This window comes from Lutjanus erythropterus, chromosome 2 (assembly GCF_056507025.1).
Source record: "Lutjanus erythropterus isolate fLutEry1 chromosome 2, fLutEry1.hap2, whole genome shotgun sequence".
NCBI classification, from domain to species: Eukaryota; Metazoa; Chordata; class Actinopteri; order Lutjaniformes; family Lutjanidae; genus Lutjanus; species Lutjanus erythropterus.
In genome coordinates this window covers 21922027-21944180 of record NC_139318.1, presented here as the reverse complement: position 1 = coordinate 21944180, position 22154 = coordinate 21922027, and the positions used below count along the sequence as shown (strand labels likewise).

Below are 22154 nucleotides of genomic sequence, written 5' to 3'. Positions count from 1 at the left end.
TAAAGACCAAGGTTATAACATTACTCCCAACTGAAAATTAAACTTAAAGATAAATACTTAATACTTAGTTAATACTAACTTGCCATTGTTTCCACTGTCTTTGTTATGACAACTTGACATCAATCAAGACAACATAACCTGTCAATGTCTTTGTCATAACAGCTTGACATTATCAAACTTAAATAAACTGTTTAGCTTTATGTTAACATTACATTATACTGTCATATGTGGTTTGTTTTGACACTTGCCATTATAAGTATGTAATGAATATTTTCCTTGACTGCAGGTAAAGTAGTACCACTTGGACTTGTCATTAAGATGTCATTAAATTTTATTACACTGTCAAATGTTTTTATAATAGTGTCATGAATAATTTCCTGGACATCAAGTAAAGTGGTACCACTTGGACTTGTCATAAAGATGTCATTAAATGTTATAAGGCCAGATTGATGACAGAATACAGTACAAAGGTAATTCAGCTTACATATTTACCGGATGGTCAGACAGCAGTTAGCAAGTTTATTTGTTGCTAAAATATGCAAACCACTGTCTGCTGGTGTCTGGTAGTTAGCTCAGTTAGCCATGGGGCTAACTGCCTAATTAGCTGACTCAGCCCAAGGGGGTGCCAAACCCAACAAGAAAACCACGTTGGTACTGTCTTCTCTGCCATCAAACTGGCCACTGTTGGTCTGAGAGGCTATGTTTGGTGCCAGTCTGGCCAGACTCAGCTAGACATGCTATTATGACAGTTTCATGACAGTCTTATGCACACCCTTTCATTTAAAGTGTTACCAAAATATCTAAAATAATAGACTGAAGTGAGCTTACCTGACTTGCTGTGCAGTTGGACAAGCACTGTTTGCCATCAGCTGCCAGATAAAAGTTAGTTGGGCAGGCACACTTGTATCCTCCTCCAGGTGAGAGCAGACACAGGTTACTGCAGCCTCCATTGTTGATTTGACACGGGTGGTCAGCCACTGAAGAACAAGGAAATGTGTACACGTCAAATAAGGACAGATAGATGAGGTTTACATGTAGTTATGAGTGACGGGTGACTGAGTTTTACCTTCAGGCTGGCGATACGGGTGGTAAATGTGGACGTCCATCGGTCGATGTAAGGTGCTGATCAGCACGGTCTTGTTGATTCCCAGTGTTTTATGAGCCCTGTTGATGGACTTTGTCTCCCAGTCTGTCCAGTAGATGTACTCCTCAAACAGAGTCATAGCAAAGATGTGGGGGATATCCTGAACCAGAACTTCAGGGCACAGGCACACAGAAGACAAATAAGTTAGCAACAACGACTGGACAAGTGCACAAAGACACTTTAACTGAGCCTATGTGTGTGTGTTTGTTACTTGTGTGTCTGCTGCTTCCGTCCAGGCTGGCAAATGCGATGTAGTCTTCTCGAGCGTCGGCCCAGTAGATGCGGTCATTAACAAAGTCCAGCGTCAGGCCGTTGGGCCAGGTGATCTTCTCCTCTATGATTACGCTCCTGTTGGTGCCATCCATCCCAATCCTCCCTATGTGGGGGTTGTCACCCCAGTCTGACCAGTATAAGTACCTGCCAGGGATGCACTGTGTTAGTTAGGTTTACTAATCACAACAACTCAGAATTTAACACCCACTTGGTTTCAGATGTCTTGTTCTTTTTAACTAAAACCAGTGTTGGGCAAGTTACTTTCAAAATGTAATGTATCAAGTATTACTAGTTATTGTCACCATGAAGTATCACGTTTCTTACTGTCTGTGTAGAATTATGTGTTACATTACTTTGGCATTATTTTCACCAATAAAAACACAGAAGTATGTGGAGGCATTATAAAATGGAAGAGGATAATATTTAAAGGCAGTGTCCCCACAAATGTTGCAACATGTTTCAATCATTCCTCTTGTCACCTCGTGTCTGCTTTGGCAGTGAGGTTGATGCCCAATAAAAAGGCACTGGATAAATATATTTATCTAAATTTTGCAACCTACATTTTGCTGCTCTCTGGCTCTCTGCTTCGGTTTGTAATGTAGATTAAAATATAGCAAACAGCCCCTATCGTGCCCCGTCCAGGCTGAGTAGTTTGTTAAGTTTTCTCTTTTCTGTTCCAAAATATAAATATTACTTGGTGTTTGTAATGTGTCGTGTTCAGAGCACGGTGGTTTATGCTGGAAACGGTCATTTTTATGCTCATTTATACTTTTAACCATGATGTAGTAAATGTAATAATACTGCCAAAATCATATTAGTAATGCATTATATTACTTTGGTAATGCTAAAAGTAATATATAATTGCAATGCATTAGCTTTGTTACGTTTCCCTAACACTGACTAAAAAAAAAAAGAAACATTTACTTTATGTAACTGATAACTAAGTATAAGCCCATGTGGCATTCAAACAGAACGGAATAAAGTTTCCCTACTCAAGAAAATCTTTGCTTCTACTTTTTGACCCAGAGCTTCAAAGTTGTGTTGAGTCACTCTTACCCATAGCGCACGTCCACAGCCACAGCACGTGGCTCCCTCAGGCCGCTGTTGACCAGAACTGTCCGGTACGCTCCATTCAGCTTTGACACCTCGATAGTGTCCCGTCCCTTATCGCACCAGTACAGGTTTCCTCCCACCCAGTCCACTGCCAGACCATCTGGGTTGCTGAGTGATGTGCGATGAAGGACCTAACAAATGAGCAAGCAGTTTATACTTTCTGAAAAAGTGCCTCAAAATAAGAAAACTACTTATTTGTCCTGGGTTTTCACTGCACATACTGGCTTACACATGAAGACTAATGAGTCATTTCAAATGCTGGTGCAATGTTAAGACCAAGAAGATAAAATGAGTATATTTCACTATCATCTTTAGACAAGATGCTGCCACACTGACTTGCACATCGCTGCCATTGATGTGCATGCGCCGGATCATGCTGCCCTGGGTGGTCACATCTGTCCAATAAATCATCTGCTGGCGATAGTCGAAGTCCAGAGCCACAGCATTGTTCAAGCCCTGTCAGAGCACAGGAGCTGTGTTAGTCTGGGCTTGCAATAAATCTCTGCAGGATTTCTAAGCACAGTATGTGCAGGTCTCACCTGTTTGAGCAGCGTGTAGTTGGAGCCATCTAAATTGAGCTTCCTCAGATAGTAGCGGTTGGCAAAGATCAGGAATGGTTCCTCGTCTGCAGGGAGGGAGACGTTGCATGTGAGTGGATTTACTGTAACCACTCCCTACATGTTATAAATCTTGTCATGTTTCTTACCAGAAGTGGATTTGCATATGGTGGGGTTTTCGGGGCTGAGCTGGAAACCTTCCACACAAAGACAGTGGAAGCTGCCGTGCGTGTTGATGCACCGCTGCGTGCAGGGATAGGTGGTCGTGCACTCGTCTATGTCGACACACGTCTTGCCATCATCCTTCAAACGGAAGCCGGGGTGGCATCTGCACTGTGAGGAGGCAGAGCGCAGAGAAAGTAAAGCCACCGTACGTGATGCCTTTTTCGCACATATGTTACAGGAGAGCTAAGATCAGAGTTCCGTGGCGTTCACCTACCTTGAAGCCTATTTTAAGGTCCTCACAGAGCTGCGAGCAGCCACTCAGTTTGCTGTTCAGGCACTCATTAATGAAGCAGTTCAGCTCATCGGAGCCGTCACCACAGTCGTCCTTATGGTCACAGAGCAGTGTCTCATTGACGCACTTTCCATTGTTGCAGGCGTATGTGGTGTCATTGCATTTCTTCTCTGTGATAATCATGAAGGAGAGAAATGAAATGAGAGGCACAGGAAGAGAAAATAGCAACTGGTGCAGCTGATATTATTTCAGGGATTCATTTCAGTTATAACTGTTGAGAGCACTTTCCACTTGTCAGAATAATAATAACAAGTATTGGTGTCATACTGCATTAACATGTTGCATATACTTGAATCGAATGATATCCAAGATGGCGTCACTCTTGAAGCAGCTTGATCTCCCCTTTGGGGGATCAATGAAGGATTATCTTAACTTATGTGCCTTCTCCATATCCTGTTGATCTACTGTATGTTTCTCTGGTAACACTTTATTTGAAGGGGTGTGCTTAAGCCTGTCCTTACACTTTCATAACCATGTTATAACATCTGTCAAGGTGACAAGGAGTCTTTATGAATGTTGTTGCTGAGTGAAGTCAATTATGTAATTTTTTGCCACTAATCAAGCCAATAATATCTTTGTCAGGAAAACTTGATTATCAAACTTAAAGAAACTTTCATCTTACATTATACTGTCGTATGTGGTTGGTTTTGACACTGGCCATCAAACTGTTATAAGTGTGTCGTGAATATTTTCCTTGATCTCAACTTAAGTGGTATATTTTGAACTTGAAGATGTCATTAAGTTTTATTACACCATGGAATGGTGACATGGAAACAATGTCATGAATAATTTCCTGACAAATGACATAACTGACTGACACTTAATGACAACAGTCATAAACATTCATAAAGACACATTCATGTTCACAACAGGTGTCATGGCATGATTTTAACAGTCTAATGGCTTATGTCTAATGCACACACCTTCAAATAAAGCGTTACCAAATGTGTAATTAGATTAAAGATATGTTGTCATGGATTACTTGATTACATTTCTGATTATGTCATTAAAATGTGTCAACTTATTATTTATTTATTTTTTATAATAGTCAATGCTCTATTAACTCATGAGTGGTGTGTTTGACATACTGAGTTTCTTAGACAAGTGCTCCATTTTGTGGCATATATGTCAGGAGAAAAGAAATGCCAAAGACAGAAGGATACAAAAACAATATTTATGTGCTTTTAATTTAAGGTGCAATATTCGCAATGTTTGATTTTGACGTAAACAATAAGTATTCAGATTAGATGATATTTTTTGTAATTCAATGGATTATGTTAATTATGACAAAATTTGCCATGTAATTTGTATTTAGTAATCTCGGTTTAGGCTTAATTTTTGTATTTTACATTGACATGCCCAAAGGCTACAGGTGAAAATTAGACGTGGCAAAATCTGTCACTGCTCTATAATTACAGCATTAACCTGGCCCAGTGCAGCGTGGGTTCTTGGGGGCTTCGTCTGAGTGGTCATGGCAGTCAAAGTCTCCATCACACTCCCATGAACTCTGGATGAGGCAGCGTCCGTTGGCACAGCGGAACTCATTGGGTCCACATGTCGGATATTCTGCAGTGAGAAATGGCACGAAGGAAAGTTTAGCTCATTGTTAAAAGGAAAAGCTAGGAGCAGAGCGCTCCTTTTTTAAATCGTCCCATCAGGAATAAGAGGCCACTCACCACACTCCTGGGACTCATCTGAGCCATCGCTGCAGTCATTGTCATGGTCACACACAAAGTGCTTGGGGATACATTGTCGGTTCTGGCACATGAACTCATTGCTGCTGCAGGTGTTGTTGAACACTGAGACATAAAAAATACTTGTGTGAATGAAGTAAATAGGTTTTATAGCCCTACAGGTGCAGTATGGAATTACGTCTTTCTTCGTCTCTGTGGGTTATCAAAACGTTTTGACCCTCAGCCTGCACTCACCACAGCCAGCTTTGACACTCTCGTCAGCTCCATCAGGACAATCTTTGTCTCCGTCACACTTCCAACGCTGAGGGATACACATATGTGATCCAGGACACTGGAACGCCTCTGGACTGCAGGTTTTGGTTTCTGTGATGGCAAGAACTTGTTAAAGATGACTTTGATTCCTTTCTGAAAACAATCAAGGCTGCATTTCCCAGTTTCAAAGTACTTAGCATTCTACAAAGGTTTTTGAGATATACCTTAGCAAAAGAACTTCTTTTCTTATGAGTGTTTCCCAGACTGTCTCTTAGCAGATGCCCTTTAGGAAGAGCTGCTAAGGTATATCATAAGCTGTAAGCTGTCTTTCACCATGCTGAACACATTGATTGATCACTTGTAAAGGCTCATAACTGATGTCTTTGCGCTCTTCTAAATAATACATCCACGACTTAGATATGCCATGTCCTAGGTTCATCTATGTTGAGAAGAAAACCAAATTTTGAAGATAGTTAAAAGATGTTGCTGGGAAACCTGTAAAAGCTACATAGTCACACGTTAACATGTGTTATATTTTAGCTAACTAACTAACTAATAAACATAAATTCTTAGCAAGCTACTTGTATCTGGTTGCTAATGTTACCATTAAATGCTACCTAACTAGCTAGCTAATCTATAACAACTGTTAGCTAGCTTGTTAGCCACTGATTGCTAACATTAGCAAGATGTGACTATAACCATATACAGTTATGTTGCTTGTATGGGTCCAGAATGTCTGAAAAATCATATTAAATGAATCCAACATATTCTGAGCAAAAAAATCGCTTTAAACAACAACAACAACAACAACAACAACAACAACAACAACAACAACAACAACAACAACAATTTAATTTAGCTAGCCATGAATCCTTGTGCAATTATGTGAGCTAGCTAACTTAATAAATCACTGTGCAGCTCCAATCCATGACTAGTTGTCCATGTATTACTGAAATATATTGGCCAATTGGTGTACAGACACTCTTGTGAACCACGATGGATCATTTTATAACTTTACAAGCAAGAGACTCTGAAATACCCCCCCACCTCAGAAACCAATGAAAGAAGGTGAGACTAATGCAGCTAACATTAGCCATGCTACAACTGCTGCTGATATAGTGAGAGTGGATCCAAAAGTATGCAATATGTTTATAGGGGGTCTCTGCTTTATCTGCCTATCAGCTTAGGGGTCCGTGGCCTGAACAAAATTGAAGACCCCTGGCCTAGCATATAACACATGTAAGTAAAGAAAACAGGAATGAAGAATCACAAATGAGGGGATTCCTCTAACCTTGACAATTTAACGCTCATTTGTATTCTTCAGACTCCACTGCTGTCTAAATATTATTGGTGCTGGATATGTTAGCATTAATCACTCACTGCATTTGCTGTCCTCATCGCTGCTGTCACCACAGTCGTCGGCTCCGTCACACACCCAGCGGTTGGGAATGCAGCGGTGGTTCCCACACTCAAACTGAGAGGCTGAGCAGAATTTATCTAGAGGTCCAGAAAGAATGTATGAAGTGCAAAATACGAGTACCAAAACAAAGTAATGGTCTGCTGAACTTCAGCTTGTTTTGGTTCTAGTGTTTAAACTCACCACAGTGAGCCTCGTCTGCACCGTTCTCACAGTCGTTCTCCTTATCACATGTCCAGCTCATGGGGATACAACGTCCACTAGGACAGGCAAAGAAGGGTGTAGGACACTTTGTCTTCCCGCTCCCTGGCAGAGTGACAGAGACGTGGCAAACATTAAGAAGTTAAGCCAGCATGAAGAGAGAAATGGAAAATTAAATTTCCAATGTTTTTCATTGAGAATTTCCTCCAAAACCACAATTGAATGGATGAAAACTTTGCTTGTTCTTGTTCCATTTGGAATAATCCAAATTGGACTCCTTGATTTCATTCATCTGTGAAAAAATAATTTCACTTTTTCCTTGAATGCTGCATGAAGATTTAGATGTGAGGATAATTTATGTTTTTCAGAAGGCGATGAAGTACCTGGGCAGTTCCTTTCATCGGAGAAGTCTCCACAGTCATTAGCTCCATCACACTGCCACGAAGGGGCAAAGCAGAGCGTGGTGAACTCGCACTTCTGAAATGTCACTCCCTTCACTCCCAGATGGAAGTAACTGGAGCAGTCGGTGGCAGCTTAACAAAGAGAGCAGCACTACTTTATACCTCAGCCTGGGAGAAAGTGTTGCCTTTTTTCATTTACATTTAGTTATTCTGGCTGAACTTACTGCAGTTCATCTCATCACTAGCATCCTCGCAGTCCACCTTCTGGTTACACTTGCTGGAGTTGGAGATGCAGCCTCCATCTCTGCACTGGAACTGATCAGCTGAGCACAGTGTGGCTGAAAAAAACAAAAAGACAGAGTTTAGTTTGAACATCCTTTGAAAACGTCATGTGACTGCAGGCAGTGGTGGCAAGAGTAAATTTCAGTGCAGGCTCTGAAATGTATTCAAAGTATAAAAGTAAAAAGTGGCCCTATGAAGGACATTTCTGCTGGCTGTTTCTGTGCAGAGTTCACTGAACCTCACCTTTTCTCCATGGTCAACTTTCCCTCTCATGCTGGTTATGTAATTTATGTTGTTTTGCTTGTTACATCTTTTATGTTTAGTTAAGCCTTTACATCTTTTTCGTTATATTAAGTCATTTATATAGTTTTCATTTTATGTCTTTCCCATCTTATGTCGCTTTTGTCTTTTTCATCTTATGTTGCTTTCATCTTCTCTCGGCTTTTCTTTTATATCTTTTTCATGTAATTTTTATGCTTTTCATCTTTCACAGCTTTTTCATCTTGATATGACTTTTTCATCTTATTTTCTTGTTTTTTTTTTAATCTTGTTACATTTTAGCTTATGTCTTCTACAATCTTTTTTGTCTTGGTTTGTTGGGTTTTTTTGTCTTAATGCCTAATGTCATTATGTCTTTTTTGTCTCATTCTGTCTTTCTTGTCTTGGCTCGTTTTCGTCTTGTTATGTCTGTCATGCATAATATGCACTGATGGATACACCGTTGAATCGTCTTTTCTATGTCTGTGTCTTGATGTTGGGAAGGTGGCGTGCAATGATGCAAAATAAATATAGTGTTTAACTCATTAAATACACAAGTAAAGTGTGGATACCTGAAAACTCTACTTCAGTACAGTAACTAAGTATTTGTATTTTGTTTTCACCTCTGACTGCAGACAGGAGGAACTTGTTAAATCAGAAAACTTGACTCACAGTTACAGAAGACTTCATCAGAATTGTCTCCACAGTCGTCCTGGCCATTGCACCAGGAGCTGTGCCCCACACAGCGGCCATTCACACACCGTCTGTAGCCCTTCTTACACACACGGTTGGCTGAGAACCAGACAGGAAATGATGCGGGCTCAAATTACAAATGTCAACAACTAGAATGTGGCTGAAACTGTTCGGACATAGAAAAAGGTCCCACTCACCACAGTAGGACTGTTTCTCATCAGACTTGTCTTTACAGTGCGCCATGCCATCACAAGTCAGGGTGTAGTTGACACAGTCTCCGTTTCCACACTCAAACTCGTCAATGTTGTTACATGTAGTGTTGAGAGCTGTGAGACAAAGACACAAAAATGCACTTAAGACAAGATGTCTTCCCCTGAGGAGGCGTTCAGTTCCCATTCAGATCCATTCAAAGCCTGATCTTGCTAACTTTATTACAGCATGGTCTGTGTGCAAGAGGGCCCTCACACCAGGATCTACAGATTTAATAAAAATATATGCTAACACTTTCTATCCCATATCTATAATGCAATATAATGGATTATAAGCATACTTGTGATGCAGTTATAGTATAACTAGTGTAACTAGGTTCAGGAACACCACACCTTGTGTTCACATCATTTTGGCACAAAAAGTAATACGCACACCCCAGCCCTCTCGTTCCCCTTCTGTCCTCCTGCCACCACCTGACACCATCCATCATTGAACCCCTCCATCATTAAACATAGCTCTAAACACAGTTTAATACATTATTCCAAGTATGTTTATAAATCATTATAAATGGGTAGCATAGAAAGTTTCACGAAATATTCTTCATAAAACAGCATCAACTTTTTAAAATCTTTATTTTATCTGCCACCTCATCTAAGTGTTTGAAGCCAAACACTTGTTTCCCTGTCCTCCAGTATTACCTATGCAGGTGTTGTCTTCCAAAAGCTTCCTGTCACCACGGCAGCTGCAGTTGACCCTTCCCTCAGAGGTCAGCAAACACAGGTCCTGACATCCTCCGTTGTTAACACGGCACAGAGAGAACTCACCTTTGAAGAGATGAGGAAAGTTAGAGGAGGTTAGCTACACAAACCTCTACCCTACCGACGCAAAAGCAAACACACACACATGCATGCACGCACGCACGCACGCACGCACGCACGCACGCACGCACACACACACACACACACACACACACACACACACACACACACACACAAACACCACCCTGTGCATCCACATCAGCAGACAGACAGACACGCCTGCATGAATGTGGCAATAGCTCTGCCTCCGCTGAATGCATAATTCAATGTGACTCAATCTAAATGGGATTTGCAGCTATTACCACAGGCTCTTGGCTTGTACGGTCGCCGTGGGTACTGGAGCACGAGAGAGTTTACTGAACGAGGCGACTTGAGGGAGAAGATGGCTGACGATATGGTAGAGAAAAAACACAGGGCTGCATTGATTTAAAAGTATACAGACAATAAGAGACGTAGGACAAGATGGAGACAGAGGTGGGGACGTACGGATAATAGTGAAGAACAGCAATTCAGCAAGCGCCGTGTGTGTGCGTGTGTGTGCGGTTATATTATAGAGGAGATATTGGGACTGACAAGTGGACCCAAGCATCAGTATCCCACTTATTGTTGCACTGTCTAGTACAAGGTAATTTCTGGTGTGACAGTTAATTGGTTTTCTAACCAATATGAAATAAACATTCAGCCAGACTGCAATTTGGAAATATCTGGCTCCTCTGACAGGACAACAGCCATCACTGCCATTAAAAGCAGGCTCTCAAGCCAGGCATGGTTGCAACTAATATTATTTAACAGTAAGCCTCCATCATTGCAATGTTTCAGGATGTAGCTCAATGAAAATCATTTCTATTGCTAAGACAGAACAGATTTATTGTAACAAATGGAACAGACAACACTCTTTGTGATTGCTTAAGGAAATCTAAGTGTACAACTTATGAGCTCTGCTGCTAGTCTGTGCAAACTCCTCCTTATCCTGCAAAGTGACTGATATTTTGGCAGTTCCCCACCCATATGTGTGTTTGTTTTCTTTTTCTTTCATAACCTTGACCGTCCTGATGTGAGGCACAATCTCCTGTTTTGCCAATACTGTTGCTGACTGTGATTATTGGACTGTTCTCTATAGTTCTGTGAATCCCTCACCCTTCTTTTTATTGCTTTGTGTAATGGTACTAGGTGCTTTATGTCTATTGTGTGTGTTTGCTTTCTTGTACAAAAAACTAAAATAAACTAAAATAAACTTTTCAGTAAATTATTCTTATTTGTAGTGGACTTACTACAATATGCAGTAATGAAATGTAAAGATATCCAACCTATCATAAATGTACAATGAAAAAAACAAAACAAAACAATGATCTAGTGTTGATGGTAGTGTTGGTAGTAGCCGAAGTTATCTGCTATAAGGTTTAGGTGTTTATTAGTGCAATATGAGAGGACATAAACTGCCAGAGATTTTGCTATACATTTCAAATCACTTAAATCTATTATTATATATATATATTTTTTTATCATTTATTAATAAGATTATTATTATTATAACAAACTTTTATTTTTGCACAGATGTGGTTAAGGGCCTATTGCCTTGGTATTTTACAGGGAACATTAAACATGTCTTGCTACCGCTGTGTAATTACTTCATTATTTTAATTTTATTTTATAAATGGGCTGCTATTGACTGCTGAATTGTTTTGCAATTATACATACATAATTTGAACATTCATTGCTAAAATTTTCATGCCAATTTATTTCACTAAAGAACGAAAGCACATGCCCTTTAAATTAACAGAAAAAACAATAATAATACAAAAGATGCTGTAAACATCAGTTTGTTTGTTTTTTCTTTTCAAGAAGCAATTTTTCTCTGTTCCATTGACTTTTTATCGTGAAATTATTATACCTTGACTTTTTGATGTGTTAAATCCCTAGTATTTTATCCTCTATTTAACAGTTTCACAACTGATTTATAGAAAATTTACTAAATCACAATATACATTCATACACAATAAAGAAAAACAACTGTGACAAAGACAAAGGAAGTCCTGCAGTCACAGTGTCACTATAGAGAACAATAACGACACTCACTCACTCACACAGCTGTATCCGTCACTCTGTAAAAACTCACAGCTGTTGGTGTCGTTGGCCACAGCGACGATACCCATTGGCTGCTGGGGAATGTCAGCACGCAGCACCTTCATGTCTCCTCCTGTGTATTTGTCAGCCCGGAGCACAGCCCTCCTCACCCAGTCGGTCCAGAAGATGTAGTCCCCGTACACAGCCAGGCCAAATGGATGCACTGGCTCATTTTTCAACACCACCTGCAGGGGGAAGCACAACCACAGTCACCATCTCACACATTCAGGAAATTCCAGCCTTGCAACAAACTTGAAAGAATAAAACAAACTGACAGCCATTATTATTAGGCAACACCATAATATAATCATACTGCTGTACAAATATTTCCATTATGCAACATGATGTACTCTGTGTCACTCACATGGCGGCGAGTGCCGTCATACTCGCAGCGCTCTATCTTGTCTAGTGTGGCGTCAGAGAAATACAGTTTTTCAGCGCGGTGGTCTATGGCCAAGCCGTTAGGGGTTCGGATGTCATTGCCAATGATCACAAGGACATTGGCACCAGACAGTGTGGCTCGCATGATACTGGGAGACTGCTCATTCCAGTTGGTCCAGAACATGAGGCTGCAGAAGAAAGCACAAACCAGTGATGTGCATGTGCAGGAATGTTTGACATCATTTGGGAATAGTTATGAATGCAAAGAGGTCTGAAGTGAATCAGTTCTAACCCCTGACACTCGTCAAGAACAAACGCTCTGGGGTGGTCATCTCCCGACATGGTGACCACAGTGTGCCTGTCGACGGCGCCCCAGCGGCTCTGATCCACAGTGTGGCGGGTGATGGTTGAGGTAGTGTAGCTGGTCCAGTACAGCATATCCCAGCCCCTGTGGTACGCCAAGCCCTCCACCGAGCCGACATCTGAGAAAGAATAAAAGAATAGAGAGAAGAGGGGGGAAATTAAGATAAATACAGAGAACAGTGGAAAAGGAAAAAAAGAAAAAGAACAGAGAGACAGTAAACCACAAAAAGGGGAAGGAAAAGAAGCACGTCAATCCCAATGCTATGTTAAAAGGCCAAGTGTGGACTGTCTGGCAGCTGCTCGGTGCTGGCAGACTGCTGTGTGGCAGCACAGAGTCAGGGCTAAGGACATGACAGCTTGGTATTAATGACCAAGAACACCGTGTGATTCGAGGCTTTTATCCAACAAATAGCTCACTAAAAAGGTCACAATAACAGTTGCCGGGTAGCGTATTACTTTCCACCACACTACCTCATCAACAGATGAGAAATAAAAAGTCATTTTTTCTGCTCCGCAGCCTTGAAATGAGTAAGAGGTTGTGAGCGCCTTGCCTGCACAGAGGCCAGAGGACAGACAAGAGTCAGCCAAAATGGAGGAACACAAAGTTCTGTAGCAGCAGATAGAGAACAGCTGCTCTGCTGCTGAGAAACAATACATGAACAAACACAGCAGAAACACACACACACACACACACACACACACACACTTAGAAATAAGGGTTCCAAAGGGTTTTTCCTGAAGGGCTGAGGTTGTACCTTGAACCATTTGCTTGTGAAAAACCCTTTTGTGAGTTTATTGAGGGTTCTAATTAAGTAATCTTCAAGGATTGTTGAGATCCTTGAGGAACTCTTGTCAAGGGTTCAGCAATGATCATTTGTATCATAAAACAAGAGGGTTATAAAAAGTTTCTTAGTAGAACCCAATGGGTGTGTTCTAGATAAAACCCTTGGATTATAAATGGGTTCTTGGTAGTATCCCATGGGTGGGTTCTGGATAAAACCCTTGGAATATAAAAAAGTTCTCAATAGAACCTCCTACATGGGTTCTAGATAAAACCCTTGGGATATAAAAGGGTTCTCAGTACAACCCCTTAGGTGGGTTCTAGATAACCCTACCCTATGTTCGTTCTAGGTAGAACTCTCTGATAGGCCTTTTCCACCGACATGGAATTGTGGGTGCTTGAATGTTCTGGTTAAAGCACCTAATTTTGAATTGTTCTGGGCATTTCCACCAAAAATAAATTGATTCAGAAACTGAAAAATTGGTTCCCAGATGGAACGAAAAAATAGCTGTTTTTCCTTGGGAACCAAATAGGGCGCGTCATATTTTACAGGTTGTAGTGCAAGTATAACCATGTATGTTGGGGTCTGTGTAGAACTCTCCAAGAGGTACCTTTAAGAAAGGTTCTACCAGGAGCCAAAAACAGTTGTCCAATGTGCACAAGCCAATGAACCTTTATTTCTCAGGGAGTGTGGTGTACTTCAGGATGACTAAATTTGAAAACAACCACACATCAGATCAGTCCAAAGCCAAATGATTGTTAAACATTGTCTCGTTGTTACTGTTACTGTTACTGTTACTGCGGTGGAACAATGAGGGTCTAATGATCGCAGCAGCTCTTTCCAGGGTTGGATATGATCTCACTCTATCTATTAGCTTGGGCCAGAGGATCAGTGAGGTTCACCACCAAGTGGGACACTTAACACTACACCTCAACATCTGCAGTGCAACGCCGCAGACATGAATCAACATTTGTCTGGCTCAGGCTAGGAGCCTCTGAATGAAGCAAAGCAACTGGAGTAAAGGCATGCAATGCAAAAACACCTCCCTTCCACTTTTCACACTCATAAATCAATGCCCTAAAAATCGATGAGGAGCAACATGAAATCCATTCACCCCTATTTCCTCTTTCTTTAGTGCTGTTAATGAATTGTAAATCTCTGGCCAGCAGCGCTCTCTGTTCAAATTCCTGCTTTTCAGTTTTGTTTATCTTCACATTGTTGACCCAAGCCTATCTGGGTTTCTGTACTTTTTCACTTGTTACAGATGAGCTGAATTTATGGCTCTTGAGCTCAGCTGGTTTTACTGACATGGACAGGCTTTTATTGCAGTTATCTGCAGTAGCTGTGATAGCAGTTCAGTGTTTGCAATCAGACTGGCAGTCAATAATTACCCTGATTTCTGAAGGCAAACACTATTTCACTCCGTCTCTCTGTGTGTATCCACCATATCTGTGTATGTTCTCTATATGTATGTGCTGGGACAACACTTGAAACTGTGCAGATCCTTCCAGAAAATGAACTGGACCTTGGGAAAAACTATATTTGGCCTCATTAGGCCCTCCCACAGAGAGCAAGGACCGACCAATCTCTCGCCTGCTCTATGATAATCAGTCCAGAGTTCACCTGCCGTTTACTCGGTTTCATCCTCCCTTACATTCGCCTCGCTTTCCCTCTTTTGCTAGAATTGTGTTCCTCTGGAGATCGGTTCCTTGGAGGCACTGATTGTGGATTGTCGAGCGCGGGCCTGATTGAGATGTCATGTGGAGTAATCGCTCTGAGGTGACAGGAAATCACACAATCTGCTGCATTTAGCTCTCAACATTTGGGTGCTCTTAACAACAGTCCAGGGGGAGGGATGAAAACTCCAGCAGCTCTGAAATCAGGAGTGTTTTGACTTCAGCGGAGGGATCTCTTCACTCTTCAGCACCTCTCCAGCCCCCGGCCAATCAGAGGTGGGTTGATTGCGAGGACTGGAATGACTCAATTCAACTCTGATTGAACTCTGCCATGGAAATGGCTGAATGTGCTTCAAAGAACAATTTAAGGAGACAATGGCAGCATGAATGTATGTAATGTGTAGATACATGTTTATTCATGTAACATCCGTCTTCGGTCGTTTTTACTGGCAAGTTTTCCCATCAACTTTCAGGAAATGATTGGAAATCTATGTTATGTTATTTATGAGCAAACTGCTATTGACTCACGGCACGAGTAATCATTCCCACCTGTATTATCACAGTTTTATGACCGTCTTGAGCACAACTGACCCAACCAAAAGCCAACAGAGTTTTAAGAGTAGCAGCATGACTGCAATCTATTTTCATGATTGATTAATCATTTCAGTCATTTTTCAAGCAAAAATGTAAACAATTTGCTGTTTCTGGTTATGATGTTTTGCTTGTTTTTGTGATATCTTATAGACTAGACAGTTAATAGATAAATCATGAAACTAGTCGGCAGATTAATCAACAATGAAAATAGTTGTTAGTTGCAATGCTGAACATGTCAGTGACTGAAGACAGGATGCTGCCGAGGAACTCTACAGGTTCAGGGGATCTGCTTCAGGGGAACAGCAGTGACGCTGGGCTGGGTCATGTGGAGCAGGTCCTCGTCCCAATATTAGACATACTGATTCTGGTGCTGGGAGTCAGCGGGCACATCATGGTAATAGTGATCCTGTGTAGGCGGCGGAGCAGGGGGGTGGGACCTGCTGGACAGTCTCCTCAAAGCTCCATGACAGGCACAGGAACAGACGCCCTCCTGCTGGCTCTGAGCGCTGCAGACCTACTGCTGCTCTCCATGCTTCCCTTCCACACTGCTGCCATCACCATGCAGCACTGGCCGTTTGGGGACATCATGTGTCGTCTGGTGGGCTTCTTGGGGTCGGCTTGCTCCTCGACCAGTGTCTTCACGCTGGCCACGCTGGCTGTGTCCCGCTATCTGACTGTGGTGCAACCTACTAGAGCCTACAGCCTCCTCTCCCCTCGCCGGGTGTCTATCACTGCTGCGCTCCTTTGGGTGCCAGCCTGCTGCCTGGCTGCTCCCCAGCTGGTTTTTCGCTTTGTGGGAACCCAGCGCAAAGCGCCTGATGGCCTCGCTTGCTTTGCCTTCCTGTCCCATCGAGACCAGCTGATCTATGGATTGTTTCACTTCCTCATTGCCTTCTTGCTTCCACTGGTCACCATTGCAGTGGCATACGGCAGAATCTACATGTTCCTGTGGAGGAGTCGGCGTGGTGGCAGGGCTCCCCAAGTAGAGCGCTACCAGAGTAAAGTGACCCAGACGTCGGCCATGCTGGTGCTGGCTTTCACCCTGTGCTGGTTGCCATCCTACGGCCTGACACTGGCCTTATTGTCAGATGAACGCTCAGGGGCCACTGGCGCTTCACCACGTTATGGTCCCTTCACTGTGTTTGCACGCTTCATGGCGACCTCCTCAACAGTGATGAACCCCATCCTCTATGTACTGATGTCCCAAAAGTTTAGACAAGACCTACTGAAGTTGTTCAAGAGGGGGGGGCATGGAGCCAGTGTGGCTGTGGCTACAGCTGCTGCCTGATAACTTTTGCTTGGATATGACTGAGCATGTGACACACACACTGAGCAAAGACTACTGGGAATCACAATAAAACAATAACAAGCTGTGTTGCTTTGTGACTGACATGAAAACATAGATACAACCATTACCCTCAAGACGAAAGTCTACTTAAAACGACAGCAGACTCTTTCACTAACATTCACTGGTAGTCTGGATATTATACAGGAAGATCAAACTGCTCCATAGGGACAGTGGGACAAACAGTCCTGAATCATGCATTCCTTGTAAAAAACAATTTAAAGTAAAGGTACTTTGGTAAAACATTAACGGTGCACCTGGGTTTTGTTTTGCTGAGATAAGGTGAATGAAAGTCTGTCTGAAGTCCTGCTTAGGTTGGTATTCACTCTGTTTTCACAGCACAGATAAAAAAAGGTATTTTCTTTTGTTTCTAGTTTGGTTACAACTTCAGAATAAAAGCTTCCTGGAGTGATGTGGGGAATTCCAGCTGTTTTCTTCTCCAGGATGATTTCTCACAGTGGGGTTTGATGTTTACAACTAAGGTTCTTTGTTATTCACTAAACAGTGGAGTAACCAAAATGACTCTTGACTAGTGACAAACCCAATATCAGCTATGTGAGTTTAAAAAAAAAGGTTTACACAAACGTAAGATGTGGAAATACTCACTTTCCACCACAGTCTTGCGGTCTGATCCATCATCACTGATCCGCTGAATGTTGCCGAAGTGGATGTCACTGAAGAAGATACGGTTAGCTCCCTTTCCTCCACCTCCTCTGTAATCAAAAGTGAGTGCTATGACGTTCTTCATGTGCTCTGGGTCCTCGAAAGGTTTAATGGGCGCATTCAGGTTGTTTTCATCTGACAGGTGGACACTCTTCAGTATGGTGCGCTCTGAGTAGAGCAGGTATCCATCATAGTCACGGCAGCCGCGGCCATCTTCTGCCAGCATGCCGTGAGCACAAGCACATGTACGCTGTCCATTGCCACGGTAAAGACAGAGCTGCTGACACCCACCATTATTGTCTTTGCACACATTTGTTCCTGCACAGAGAGATGAAATCCATAAAAGAATCATCAACTGTAATCAAATTTCTTGAATTTAAAAATGAGAATGCATTAAAACACACTGCAACAAGATAAAAATGTGTTAAGCATTAAGCATTTAAAGGGACAGTTTGGATTATTTGACATAGGGTTGTATGAGGCACTTAAACCACTGTTATACAAGCCAAATATCGCTCAATCGCAGCAATAATAACAAAAATAATGATAATAATCATCATCATCATCATCATTGTAATTATCATCATCAATTTGTTTGTATTATTGTGTGACTCTGGCATTTAAAATGTTAGTTGGGATTCCCCGAAGTCACACAATACAACAAACAAACTAAAAAAATTGAGGCAGTGTTCGAGCAACAATTCCTATGTTCTACAAGGTAAAATTACTGGACACCTACACCAATTATATATTTGGCTTATATATTGGCAGTTTCTTGTCAGAAAAGGCTGGCTAACATCAAGGTAAAGCTGTGAAAATATTATTAATATACCAAACACTTAAACTATATTGATTAAAACTTTGATTTTGCTTGATGGGCCTTTTTTAATAGGCTAAAATACATTTTGTTGATGACTCTGTCCATAGTAGTTCATCACTTACTGCAGCTTCCATGCTGGTACTCTAAACAGGCACGTACTGTTCGGCATCTACTCTGACCATCGATAAGTACCTCAAACCTCATCTTTTGTATGTGAAGCAGACATTTTACAGACAGACATTTTAATATTTTACAAAGAATTTAGTGCTTACCTTGCTGTCTGGCCCTGTTGAAAACCTTGATGTCTTTGAGCTGTACTCCAATGCCAGTCCTCAGACTCACAGAGTCTGTGGCGTTGTCCTTGCTGCCTCTCTTTATGGATCCATTTGCATGTGTCCTGGTTCAAACCAGACAGGCAGAATATAATTCAACAGACTCTGAAGCTTACAAATGAAAAAAATATCCAAACTGTGGGCAAATATCACTCACAAATTATCCAAATGTGAGAATATAAGACTGAAGTAGGGGTATATCTGACCTGTCGCTCCAGTAGATGTAGCTCTCAAACACAGACACAGAGAACATGTCCATGTTGTTGTTGGCCAGCACCACTTCCCTGTTCTCTCCAGTCTCCAGATTGATGCGTTCAATCTTGTCCGTCCTCGCATCACACCAGTACAGCAGACTCTCCTACACGCACAAACAGAAAGTAATTCTTGAGGTAATGTCCAGTGTCTGCACAGTAACAAAGGGATATAAATGCAAGAATGTGGGTTTTACTGCACCTCGTAGTCAATGGAGATGCCATTGGGCCAGCTGATACTGACATTGACCAGGATGGCCCTCTGAGAGCCGTCCAGACGAGACCGTTCAATACGTGGGTACTGGCCCCACTCTGTCCAGAACAGGTAGCTACACACACATACACAAACACAGCAAAACAAGGGGACGACTTCCTCAGTAATCAATAATATGAGAGATTACAGCAGCAGAAGCTAAAGACAGCTTCAGCAGCAACTGCTAGACCCTGTGTTGTTTCCTCTCACCCTTTCTCAGGATGGACGGTGATGGCACGAGGCTTGTCCAGGCCCTGGGAGATCACCACATAGCGGAAGGAGCCGTTCAGTCTGGCCACCTCGATCACATCAAAGCCTTGATCGGTCCAGTAGATGTTACCTGAACACAGAGGAGAAAGTTTTTCTAGTCATAAATTTGTAATAAATATTGTGTTTTCTTTAGGCACCTTTCAAATTTTAAAAGTTTAGAGTGGATAAGGGCTTAGAATATTATGATTGAAGTATATGATAGCCATTCCCATGCTCTAACATGTCTCTAGTTGCAGCAGTTTTGGGGTTGATACCATTTTTTACATAGATTTGGTGCAAAATGTGACCATTTTTGACCACCTGCGAAGTGATAAAAATGGTCAAAATCCCTAAAAAAAATACCACCTTAAGACACACAACCTAAAAGAATACCACAGAAAATATCATGCTGTGATCTGCAAGAATTAATTTTTTTTTTAACTTTTTTAATGATTGGATTGGCAGCACTTTTGTTCTGTGACCTCCTTTTTGCCAATATATGTAGGAAAGCCATCCATCTTCTGAATGCCCCAGCTCTCAAGCTTGTGATTGTTTAGTTTCATGAGGTTGTGATTATCTGAGAGGTCACAATAGGCCATTTTATACAGAGAGGCCAAATTGATGATCTCATTACAATGAAATGGCTATTACAGGGACTAACGTCATAACAATTAGGCTCACTGAATCCACAAGAGTCTCAGCTTTCCAGTAACACATATTTATGCAATTCCAGTACTTTCTAAGGACCAGAGTACGCAGAAATATTCAAATAGAAAAGGCAAAAATAACATTTTTATACTGCCTGCAAAAACACTGCATAATCTTTGCCCCAAACTGGATGGGATTAGCATAAAGTGGGCTTGTTCGTAAAGGGAAGACTCTTGGCTACCCTTAGAATCCAGTTTCATTCAGATATCTGTAGTTGAGATGTCAAGGGATTCTTTATAAAATCACCATGCCAGGTTTTCACTCACCAAAATTTAGCCTGGCTTTAGAGCATTATTTAGCCAACCTCCCGATGGGCTAGACATGACACTGTCGGTATCAATACCTTTCATATTATACCAGTATCTTCATGTTAGCTTTCAGTTTGAAGAGGAGATAAGGGGTTAAAGTGACAATAATTGTCCTGAGAAATCAATTATTTTTCACAGTTCAGGTGTTTCTTTGTTTTTTTCTCTTCTGGGTCTTAGTTCTCTTTCCTGTTTTCTCAGTTAACACAATAGGTTCCCCTACTATGGGGATTCTTCCCTCCCACAATGTGCTCACAGACAGTGAAGGTCTGTGCAAGGATGATAGATTTACTAACGGCAAAAGTGCAAGACATTTCATGGTGTGCATAACTGAAACTGTTTCAATTCCACAATTTTTATCATGCTCACTACATTTTTCCATGTCTGAGATGTCTCTCACCTGCTATCCAGTCAACAGCGATGCCCTCCACCCTGCCGATGCCATTAGTGACCACGTCCTCTCTCCACGTCTGGTCTCTCTTGGCCCTGCTAATGGTGCTCAAGCCCATGTCCACCCAGTAGATCGTGTCATTGTCTGTGAAAATTAGTTAAACATATTAGAGATTGACAGAACAGATTTTTTCCTATATCCTCATACAGCAACAGATACTAGATGCAGCGGTAGCTATTGTTTCAGCTGCATCAAAGAGATTTATTGTTAATTTGATGGGGACAGATACAATATTCATAGACAATCTGAAAACAGCTATCTGATGCAAGTGTTTTATAGCCAATGCTAATTTGCAACAGCAGGTCCTAGAAGAGTTTTTAGGAAAATTGAAACAGTGATGTAAAAAAGATGAGTACAAGAAGATATCATAAAGCTAATTAACAGCTGAGAACAGCAAGGCAGCATAAATCACAAATCTCAAGCTAAGGACATTACATTTAAAAACTAGACATAGGCACACATCTGTTGTTGAATCAACCAGGATTTGCTTAAAACTGGTGAGATTTGCAGAAAATGTTTAGGTAGTTAGTAGGCAGTTCCAGGATTTTACTCCTTTACTCCTTTCACAGAAAAATCTGTCTGAGCAAAAGATGTTGTACAGAATGGAACTTCATGATTCCCACTTAAAGCTGCTCTGGTGGATCTGCTCCATCTGTAATTTCCTGTATTCTGCATTATTCACAGAGAGGCTGAGGGGCAAGTCCATTCAAACATTTAAAAGTTTTACATAATAAACATCAAGAAAGTTTGTGAGCCTTAAAATGAGGTAACTTACTTAAAATGTGGCGATGCTGGTGCCTTATCTGCTTTTTTCCCCCCAAGATTTTCAAGACCCAATTATAAAGACACTCCGTATATTTAATTATTGACCGGTTGGCTTGGGAAACCTAGGCAGATTTTGTTGCCTCTGTCAGGCAGGAGGCACTGCTTTTCAGGAAGGACATTCATGCACAAACTGAAAAGGATGGGACCCGAGACAGCTCCTTGGGGGATTCCACTTTGAACTTTGTGAAAATCTGCCTCAGTG

General features: G+C 41.6%; 2 protein-coding genes across 3 annotated transcripts in view; one reads left to right on the top strand and one right to left on the bottom strand.

The window, feature by feature from the left end:
- Window positions 1-22154, bottom strand: part of LOC146331533 (low-density lipoprotein receptor-related protein 1-like) — a 147308-nt gene that overhangs the window by 20772 nt on the left and 104382 nt on the right. For both annotated transcript variants that reach the window (XM_084732587.1, XM_084732578.1), the window contains exons 36-62: window positions 21077-21211; window positions 19625-19754; window positions 19364-19490; window positions 19117-19268; window positions 18851-18975; window positions 17702-18076; window positions 12628-12817; window positions 12319-12523; window positions 11947-12139; window positions 9711-9836; window positions 9000-9128; window positions 8782-8901; window positions 7794-7907; window positions 7552-7701; window positions 7151-7273; window positions 6931-7047; window positions 5533-5661; window positions 5281-5403; window positions 5030-5170; window positions 3527-3714; window positions 3237-3420; window positions 3070-3155; window positions 2867-2986; window positions 2474-2661; window positions 1356-1561; window positions 1067-1255; window positions 829-977 (exon numbers count right to left, since the gene is read on the bottom strand). In XM_084732587.1, the coding sequence (XP_084588713.1) occupies window positions 829-977; window positions 1067-1255; window positions 1356-1561; window positions 2474-2661; window positions 2867-2986; window positions 3070-3155; window positions 3237-3420; window positions 3527-3714; window positions 5030-5170; window positions 5281-5403; window positions 5533-5661; window positions 6931-7047; window positions 7151-7273; window positions 7552-7701; window positions 7794-7907; window positions 8782-8901; window positions 9000-9128; window positions 9711-9836; window positions 11947-12139; window positions 12319-12523; window positions 12628-12817; window positions 17702-18076; window positions 18851-18975; window positions 19117-19268; window positions 19364-19490; window positions 19625-19754; window positions 21077-21211 (4214 nt within the window). The remainder of the gene's footprint in view (window positions 1-828; window positions 978-1066; window positions 1256-1355; window positions 1562-2473; window positions 2662-2866; window positions 2987-3069; window positions 3156-3236; window positions 3421-3526; window positions 3715-5029; window positions 5171-5280; window positions 5404-5532; window positions 5662-6930; window positions 7048-7150; window positions 7274-7551; window positions 7702-7793; window positions 7908-8781; window positions 8902-8999; window positions 9129-9710; window positions 9837-11946; window positions 12140-12318; window positions 12524-12627; window positions 12818-17701; window positions 18077-18850; window positions 18976-19116; window positions 19269-19363; window positions 19491-19624; window positions 19755-21076; window positions 21212-22154) is intronic.
- LOC146331534 (somatostatin receptor type 5-like) lies at window positions 14959-17646 on the top strand. The gene has a single exon (XM_084732567.1). It carries the CDS (start codon window positions 15974-15976, stop codon window positions 17036-17038), a length of 1065 nt encoding a protein of 354 aa, XP_084588693.1. The 5' UTR covers window positions 14959-15973; the 3' UTR covers window positions 17039-17646.